The sequence below is a fragment of the Melopsittacus undulatus genome, chromosome 6 (assembly GCF_012275295.1).
Source record: "Melopsittacus undulatus isolate bMelUnd1 chromosome 6, bMelUnd1.mat.Z, whole genome shotgun sequence".
NCBI lineage: Eukaryota > Metazoa > Chordata > Aves > Psittaciformes > Psittaculidae > Melopsittacus > Melopsittacus undulatus.
Genome location: NC_047532.1, coordinates 35718510 through 35728569, shown reverse-complemented (window position 1 = coordinate 35728569; position 10060 = coordinate 35718510). Strand labels below are relative to the sequence as shown.

Here is a 10060-nt window from a genome sequence, read left to right as displayed (position 1 = left end):
TAATACCAACTTTACACATGGCTGAAAGCAGTTAAGCGTTCACACAAAGTTAATTCAGATAAATGTGTCTTTACACCTTCATTTTAAAATCACAAAGCAGCGCTGTGTAGGAAGGAAGAGCAAATAGCTGCAAAGTCACCACCAGGACAACACGAAGGTGCCTGGGCTCCCCTCTGCCCTGCAGCAATGCTGGCAGTTGGACCCTCCTCCACAAAAGACAGACAGGTTCAGGAAGATGATGCAAGGAGGAGAAACCCTTGCAGCACTACTGAACACACAGAACGTGTGGAGAGCCCCACATTGAGTATTTCTGGAGGCCAGGAGAGCAGTGAACAGAAGCAGTGTACACTCATCCAGGTCTGTCCTCCCAGGAACTGCTCAAAGCAGGCTTCCAGGCTGCAGCCGCCTGTCAGCCGAAACTGCCCCGCTGAGCATAAGCTTGATCTCAGGAAACACCCATTTCACACTGGAACCAGTTCTGGTTAAAACAACAGATAGAGAGTCAACAATTAGTGTCTGGCAAAAGGTTTACCAGAAGGCTGGCAGGTCTGTCAAGCAACTGTCAAGGTTTTGTAAATCCCATTTTACTGTTCCATTTTTCCTAAGTGCTCTATGAATGGCAATCATGGGCCTTGGTCCAGCCCATACACCCAAGCCTGCACTATGCACCCAACAGCCCAGAGCAGTTACAGATACAACCAAAACACTGCCCTGCCTGCGACATCACCCCACGCCAAAAAAAAAAAAGCTTCTTCTGTATTGGAGAGGCTTCAGCAAAGGTTCTCACACACCCAACACTCATGCACTGACAAACCAGCCACCCAGGTGGGAAGGAACAGACAACCACAGGCAGCAAGCAGAAGGTGAGCAATTATCATCACTACGGTGACACTGAGAACAGCTCACGGAAAATCTTAACCTAGCAACACATCTGTGCACTTATTTGCTTTCTGTCTAATTATTTCCCAGAAGTGCAAAATTAGTGAGAAACTAAAACTCTATCCATACTAGAAAATTTTGGTTAATCTATTTCAGAAGAGAAGTCACAAATTATCTGAAGGGATGATTTCATTAAAGTCAAAGCAGAGTGGCCTCAAGGCAGCCTTAGCTGCAATGTAACTGGCATGGACTCCTCCCTCAGCTGGGTGGACAGAGCTTTGGTTAAACACAACATCCCCTACATCAGTCCCTAGAGCCTCAGGGAGTGTCAAAAACCATTCCTCCAGACCATGGCAGCTACCCCCAGACTCCCTGATCATCCAATTTACTGTCCTGACAATGAGAATCTCCCTCCCCTTTCAGACATTTGACATGTTGGGTCCAGGAGGTACTTCCGCTGGTTTTACAAGGAGGGTGAAACCCTGTAGCTCAGAACAGGACAAAAACCAGGGTGGAGGGCAAGGCACTCAGAGGCTGGAAGGGGCTTCAACCACACAGACACAAGATTAATGATTTTGGAAAGTAGGCTTTTTATGCTTTTTCTTTCAGTTGCATTTCTAAGAATATCCATCAGTGACTCAAACAAGGTACTTCACACAGTAAATGAGAACTCTTTATTTAAATTAACTTTCCTGGTTTCTATTTAGGACAGCAGAGAGGCCCAGCTGCTCCTCTCTTCAGAATGGTCAAGGAAAAACCTCTTGAACTGGCCAACACAATTTAAAGAGCAGTTGACCTTAATTTTTACTGAAATCACAAAACAATGTAACTACTCTGCAAATAATTTTGTTTATATAATTTAGTATATAATGCACTGTTCAACTCTGCCATATATTCTGAAAAATATACAAACTTGCTTTAACCACATTAGAGATATCTGCCAGAGAGCTGTCACTTAACAGTTTAGGACAACATCAGACACTCCTATAACTTCATTTTAAACTACAAAAAGAACATAAATTCATATAAAATACAACAGATTAAACAAACATTTTTTCCAAGGAAAAATTAGGTATCAACTCAATCTGCAATCATGTGAAACATGAATATAAAATAAGTTACAGTTAGTAATGCCTGCATTGCTGAGCTATGAACTGGTCGAATGAAATCTTAAAAAAACTATACATTATTATTGCACTCCATGACTGTGCAGGACCTGGAAACACGACAGCACTGAAACAGCTCTTTCATTAAGTTTTTCTCAGGAGGCACAACGCGGCTGCAAGAGAAGCATCCAGTCTGTACTAACAGCATGCTGTCTTCAGTACAGGCCTTCATGGGTCTGCGCCGCGCTGCCTTTGGAAATTGCCACTTAATGCCTGGAAACGGAGACACAAGCGTTACAGTTGGCAGCCACGCTGGCCCCATAGAGCAAACTGCCCACAACACTGTTGAAACAGAGCAGAGGCAGTTGCTGTATCCTGGGAGAACAGCAGCCAGGCACAATTTGGGTTAGAAACCTGAGCTACCAGCACTGTCCTTTGGGAGGCTGCTCAGTATTTAATTCTTGGGGACCTCCCAGGGATATCATCAGAATGACACGTAGTTAGCTTGAACTGACAAGAAGACACTGAAACAGTCACTGAGCTGCACTATCAACCCCTCCTCACCTCCAGTGTTACTTCCCACATGCAAATACAACTGAAGGGTTTTTTTGTTGCTGTTTTTCTAAACTCATCCCATTAAATTAAATTCTATATAACAACAATCTTAGCATGTTTTGAAAGCTTTAAAGTGACATCAATCTACTCTGCAAAGAACACTAAGACCCTCCCAAGTCCATACATGCTGGATGCTGGGCTTCTGCAAGCCCATCTGAAAGACAGGACCACCAAACTTTTTAATATTAAATGGTATTTTAAAAATACAAACCAACTTACTTCATATTCAAGATGACTTCTACTAAATTAGGAGGACAAACCAGACTGAGCTAAACAATGTCTGGAGGACACTGTCTGCAGGAAGCAGAAGTCAACTGTTTCTCATATTCCCTGCACAAGGTAGCTATCTCTCCAAATTGCTCCCCCTACTTCAGGAAGCCTCAGGAGGCTTGAAGCCTGAGCTCTGTAGCAGTGAGGGACAGCAAAGCCATCCCTGGGTGCATAGCATGGTTTCCTGCAAGGACTAAGACTGCCTGCAGGGCTCTGATAAAGCTGAGCATCTCTGGACATACACTTCTCTCTGCTACGTTCTTGCTCACGCAAATCCAAACTTGCAGAAGCAAAACCAGATTAAAGAGAGCTCCAAAGGAAGCTGTGCAGGTGTCTGAACAGAGCCAGGTCATTGACTGCTACAGCTGGGACCAACTGATCAGTCTGGTTATCATCAATGAGATGAGCTGCAAGATGTCAGCTGACTGAAAAAGCAGCACAGGGTTGGTCACCTGGGAGTGGGGCCTCTGTTACAAGGCAAGGCCAGGGAACCCATGTCTCATGCCAAAACATTCTTGTGCAGCAAAAACGTGCAACGCAGCCAACCGGTATACTTCCGTTCAGTGGTCTCCTAAGGGTCAACTGTTGCACCAAGACAGTCTTTTTGTAGCACACCAATGTTCCAGAAGAACTGTAAGCTAAACAGGTGACACCGGAACATGGAATTGGTTTGTCATAAAATATGTGAGCATGGATGTGAACCCTCTGCTCCTCAGGCAAGGACTGTTTGCAAAAGGTTAAAACAGTACCGTGCATGGTTGGGAGCAAGAAAATATTCTACTTTCCAGGGTCGTGCAATTCAATCAGGTTACAAGCTACAGAGAAGTCTTTGGCACACAAGCTATTTTAAGGCACATAATGCAGTGTTTTCCAATCTCAGCACAATACTGTTCACTAACTTAAGGCCTTCTGCACACAGTAACCCATCACCTTCTGCCCAAAGGAACACCAGCTTCCAGTTTTGAAACAGGCAAAACCACACACCAAAACAGTAAAACCACACGCACCAATTTAAAGTCACTAGAGCTGACTTTCCAGCAAGAGACTTTCAAATGAGCAAATACAGTTTCACCGTTCAGCCTGCAACACATGGTCCCCCTTGCCCAAGCCAACATACAACTGGTGACTGGAAGAAGACTTACAAGATGTTTCAGTGCTGATAAATGGCGCTATGATCGATGATGGGGCATTGACTCCATGTGCACATTGAGCTTCATTTCGTTATCAAGAATTTGTACAAGCTGCTGCATGGAAGGAAGGTGGCCAGACTCTAGCTTAGACCATACCGGAACATCTACCACAAAATACACAGAAGGGAGAAAAGCACCGTTATACTGGCAGAGTCAGAGAACACGTAGGGCTAGTTCAAACATGAAATTAAGAAGATCTAGGAAGCTGTGCAAGTCAGTACTATGGTATACTGAGGAAAGTATCTTGATCAAAAGCACTCTAAACCCCTGGCTATACTAAAGGCTGGATCAGCTAGGAGAGTCAGAGTCTAATGCTGCAATTCTGAAGTACATCATACGGATTTAGAAGTTCAAAGTATGCACTGACAGAATGCCTAAGAATAGATTAGTGAGTGGAAAACCAGCATACTGAGTTTTTAAACCATTGCTAAATCTCTGTGGTTCTCATTTGTCTTCATCTCACTCTGGCTAACATCTAAGCCTGACCCTCAAAAGTTCTGCTTACCACGATCTGGCTTTGAAAGGTTCCACTCAAAACAACTGCAAACATTATTCCCAACCCCAAATATAAAAGGCAGCAGAGTCCATAAACACTTAAGGGTAAGCACAGGATTCATTTCTGCTGTTGACAAACACTTATTCTCTCAAATCTGCACCACTGCTACAGCACTTCATGAACCCACACTGAAAAATATAACTGTTGTCTTTGACATAAACCAAAAGCCAGACTGGAACCACAGCATCCCAAAACACAAACCAGAAACATACAAAAGCCCAGATGTGACTGTTCACCCTGGGAAGACTCTGATGTCAATTTTAAGCTGAGATTTAGGACTGTAAGTGCATTGAGTTCAACTACTTTGATGCAATAGTTATCTTTAAGAGGTTTTGCAGTATATATTTTAGAAAGTACTATATTGAAACACACTCTGCACAATCATAAAATGAGGTTAAAGCACAGAGCTAGATCACATACTTAGACACAGAGCTTGAAAAATCCTGTTCTCAATCAAGCTTACATAATCTTTACAATTATAAAATTATTTGAAGGCAGAAGGCCCATAAACTCTTAACCTGAAAAATCAGTACAGCGATTCACTAGTACAAAAATCTGGGAATAGCAATGGATTCAACAGGATTGCAAGGCTAAAACACATTACAAAACAGAATAGGGAAAGCACATGATTAACTGTAGATTATGCTTCCCTAGCTGATCATTTCTTACTTAATGCCCATTCACATGTAAAGAAGAAACATAATACTATTATTCCAAGTGACCAAGCAAGTACATTTTTACATAGGTGTTTTAAAATATATGTAACTGCCATCTGTATGAACTGCCTTATGACTCCTATGATTTTCATAATTTGTGGTACTGAACACCTGAAGTTTCAAAACAAATGGTAATTTCCACATCCCACCACACTTTGAAATATATCCCTCATTCTCCCGTGCCCCCCCCGCCCCAGCTCTCACAGTCTATGTGTATATATACATGCAGTACAATGAGATTCCCTTAAACAAAGTTCTCAGCTCACCATTCAAAGTTATTTCAAATGCACCTGTTGACATACACTGGTTCTCAATCATGTTGCTCAGGAAGAAGACCATCATACAAGCATAAACCTAGGAGAGAGCAGAGAGAATCCCACAGCTTATTTCATTCACTCCTAACAAACACTGGCAGTTTACAGGCAAGTTAACAAGTAATCTTCCAATCACAAACAAATCTTCCTTTCATCCTCTTTTCATAAAGATCGTATGCATTGCCTTCCCTAGACAGGTATCAGCACTACTCTGAAACCACTCAACTCAGCTCTCATTCAAACCACATCTTCTCGCTCCTTCCCTTCACAGATCCACGTCCTTTGTTAACAGCCAACGTGAAGAAGTATGTAGCTACAATGGTACTTGTAGGATTACACCCAACTGTTCCTACATATTGCCAGTCACTGTCAGAGTTAACACTCCAGATCAAAGAACCACAGGGAGAGACACAAACAGCAGCTCAAGTAAGTCAAACTGCATTTATTCATAAGAACTGTTAATCCTCAAGCATTTTTTCCAGTTCATCATGTGGAATTTTCATTTGTGCATTGGTGCCTCAGGATGATATGATGCAATCTTCAGCAACACAGCGTCTCCCTCCAATGCCAGCACCTTTATAATTCCCTTTTCAGGCATGAGGGCACATTCACAGGGGTTACTGAAATACTGAAGAACTTAGCACAGGAGATCAGTCAACTCCACAGCCCACCTAGCTGGGTAGTGCATTTGGCCCATTTAATTAAACAGTATACATTGCAGCTTCTCTACATTCAAACTAACAGGTTACAGAGACCCGTTGCATTGGGTAGCCCAGTTCAAGGATCTGTGCACCAGTAGCATACATAAAGCAATTATAAATTGCTTTTGTCTAGTAGAATAAATCTGGAATAAGGTCGCTACAGATCAGAGCACAACAACATTATTCTGTTAGCATCACCAGTACTGACTCACAGAGATATTCATCCCACAAGGCACAGTCTGTTATGCCCAAGTATGTTCTGCAAAAACATCCACAAAATTGCAACTTCTTTTTCCTAACCACCATGTAATTGCATGCCTAATCTATTATCAAGTCTGATGAAAGCAACGCCTGCAAAATAGTTATGAGACAATAGAAAAGGGAAGCTGTAATTTTAACACCAACAATACAGGCTTGAAACTTTACTCTTGTGCCCTAAAAACAGATCTTTAATCATTTTTGTCAGCAATATTAACCTCAGCTGCCCCTATTGTAACACCATCAGCTTGGAAAGAGATGCTGAGAATCAAATTTGGGTCTGACAAAAATACAAAGCACTACTATTAAGAATAATTATGCTATGCTAAAATTCTCCAGTATATTTGGTTACAGAAGCTTAAAGATCCTGTTAAGGCTGCAGTGAACAAAAGTTGTCAGTAAGACTTGTGAAGTACTCGCACAGCACTTTAGAATGAAGTAATTCTAAAACTGCTTTTCCAAAAATCAAAGAAGAAAGTATACCATTTACCTTATTTTCTTGGCCCCACTGCCAGATGCTTGGAGCTTGCATGCCAAAGAAAGCAAATGGATCCTTGCCAACGATTATTAAGCCTATTAATACTAGTTTGAAGACAGACAGGAAGGATGCTATATGCCTATCAAAAGACAACATATAAAAGTGACTTAGAAGGTTCACAATTACTACTTCATCACTTCACAGCTGTAATTCACCTAATGGAAGAATTCTGACAGTGTGCAACTGGTTTCTAAGAAAATACAAAACTTTTCAAGTAAGGTTATCTCCTGGGGGAGGGGTATGGATGCAAGAGAATTAAGAAAACATCCCCCCCACAAAACAGCAGCACACCTCACCAAACACACTCATGCTCAGAAGGATACCACTGATACACTTCTGGTACATCAATCTCGCAGATGTTTTGGGTTTTCTTCCTCCTAGGCAGACCTCAAGCAGAAATTTGCTTTCAACTTATACTTGTCCAAAATGGATAATACATTTAATTTCCTAAAGAAGTTGTCCCGTATTAGAGAGACACTAACTTGAGAGTGACATGCACTTATTCCTCATATTTTCCCAGCAGATGCAGAAAACCCCACAGCTTCTTGTAAGAATCAAACCTCAAGCCAGACAGAAAGTTAACATTGAGGTATTCAATCTTGTAACATTCTCACCATCGTAATTATTACAGTAATTAGGTCAAGAAGCAGTTCAGGAGCTACCACAGTAACTGTGGCATCACTCCTCTATCACATACACAGTGGTTTAAAATAACAGGAAAAACACTCTCTTCATTTTGCCTTCTTCCAAGTTTTTTGGGCTCCCCCTGCCTCCCAAACTTTACTTAAGGACATCCTGGTAGTCCTTCTGCTGAGGTTAGCACTCCCCTGACTTAGATGTTAAAATCAAACTCTTCCCTCATCTCAAACCTTAGCTTATTACAGGAATTAGTCACCAGGTACATAAACATGAGCGTCAAATGTGAATTTATGCCCAGATGTGGAAAAATTAAAAAAATTAACTGTGGAAATGTTAATGATATGATTTACTTTAGATTAGGACACGACAGACCCCACCATACACGTATCCAGACAATAATATCTGTATGGAAAACTAAAGTGGCTATCTGGAATGTAGAACATAACCAAGCTTGTATGCAATCATAATGGAAAAAAACCCTCAGTTTTTATTTTCAGTATTACTCAAGTGTAAATGCTCATGTTCACCACTCACCACACTGAGCTCACATACTGAAAAAAAAGACAGTTAGTACTGCTGGCCATTAGCTTACCTATATATAGGTTGAGGAAGGTAGTTCTCCCCTTCAATTCGGATGTCAGGGTACCGCTGGCTAATAACCCGCATGTACTCCTCAAACACCCGTCTGTAGCCTCAGGAGACACTAAACACAGACAGCGATTGTCACTGAAACTGAACTGCTGCATGTTAAAGTCGCTGCTGAACTGGCAACACCAGCACTTGTGCTGTTCATGAGCTGTTCAGTTTAAAACAAAATTAAAACTCTTCACTCCAATGAAGAAAACTTATCTGCAGCTGAGTTACACATCCCAAACCCTGGCACCTGGCTGGGCACCTGGGTTTACACAGGTTTGTTTTCACAGCACAGACAATGTTCTAGCAAAATCCATTGCGTAAGGAATCGTGTTTTTTCCCTGTAGGAAGCTGACACAACCTAGATTCTAGGAACCACAGGGAATGTTCCCGTTCCTCCCCGGAGCAGCAGACGGTCTGTTCCGGTCCCCGGCAGCTCTGCCCGTCCTCAAAGGACCATGAGGACACAGTGACAGGCACTGAGGTCTTCGGGGGTTTCCACAGGCGGGCTACACATGCTAGAACTACTTCACTCCTCCTGCTCGGCCTGGTACTGAGCAGCCAACACCATCAGTAACGTTCCTAGAATGATGCAAAGGTGTTTGGTCTCCCTGACTGCTGGCAATAATCATCAGAAACCTCTAAAACCCCCTTCATTGCAATCTTTGCTAAAGTATCAGCTCCTACTAAACGCAATCCCAAGTCACGGGTTATATGAAAAGGGCCTCAGAAAAAAAGGGTTTACCGCGGGCCACCGTTTTCCCGGTCATTTCGCAAGCACTAACAGTTACCGCCCACACCCGAACCCCGCGCAGGACGGCACCGGAAACAGAAGGCCGGCACCCGCTGGCCGGTGCCTCCGCCGACCCCTGTTGCTGGCAGCTTGGAACACAAGGCCGGGCCGACCCCGGGCCCTCCCGCACCCCGCTGCCGCGTACGAGCGCGGCCGTCCTATCAGCCGCGTCCCGCCGCCGCGTCGCTGAGGGGGAAGGCGGGGGAGAGCGACGGGGAGGCGTAGGCCCGGTCCGCGCCGCCATCTTGCCGGGCGCCTCACCAGATCTGGAACTTGAGCAGCGGCCCGGTGGCGTAGGCCATGCGCAACTTCTTGGCCGGCAGGCCACCTTGCTCCGCCGAGCCCCCGGCCGGCCGCGCCGCCAGGGCCAGCAGCAGCAGCAGCACCGCCCGCATGTCGCCTCCGACCGCAGCCACCGGGAACGCAACCGAGCCGCCGCACCAAGGTCACGCGAGCGCCGTCCGGCCCCGCGCATGCGCCGCCTGTCACGTGACTCCCGCAAGTCCGGCCCCGGAGCCAACCCCGCCCGGGGCTCGTCAGAACATGGCGGGTTGAAACGCTCCGTTTTAATTAGGCAAACGTTACGCGACAGTGAGCGCCCAGCGTCCACGCTGCACCAGCCGCAGAAGAACGGCGGGCAGCAAGGCCGGAGCCCCCGGCGCTCGCCGCTGCCCAGCAGCGGTGCCCGAGTAAAGGGAGCACCGCGAGCACTGCGCCCAGCCCGCCCCTGGCCACCCCTCGGGGACAGGCTGCCACTGCTGCCCTGCGCACTCAGCGCTTCGGTCTGACTGGTCATGAGTAAAGAAGCAAAGACGGGGACCAGAGTCGGAAGAAAGAATAAAAATTGGAGTA

General features: G+C 44.7%; 1 protein-coding gene across 2 annotated transcripts; it reads right to left on the bottom strand.

Moving 5' to 3' along the window:
- Positions 1-9686, bottom strand: SELENOT (selenoprotein T). Of its 2 annotated transcripts, none has more exons than XM_031054937.2 (6): positions 9470-9686; positions 8375-8485; positions 7096-7222; positions 5599-5686; positions 4013-4164; positions 1-478 (listed from the first exon to the last, which is right to left on the bottom strand). In XM_031054937.2, exons 1-5 carry the CDS (start codon positions 9601-9603, stop codon positions 4040-4042), a joined length of 585 nt encoding a protein of 194 aa, XP_030910797.1. In that variant the 5' UTR covers positions 9604-9686; the 3' UTR covers positions 1-478; positions 4013-4039. The 2 variants fall into 2 exon arrangements, with proteins under 2 accessions (XP_030910797.1, XP_005141217.2); XM_005141160.3 differs by lacking the exon at positions 1-478 and adding an exon at positions 1446-2258.
- Between the last annotated feature and the right edge of the window lie 374 nt (positions 9687-10060).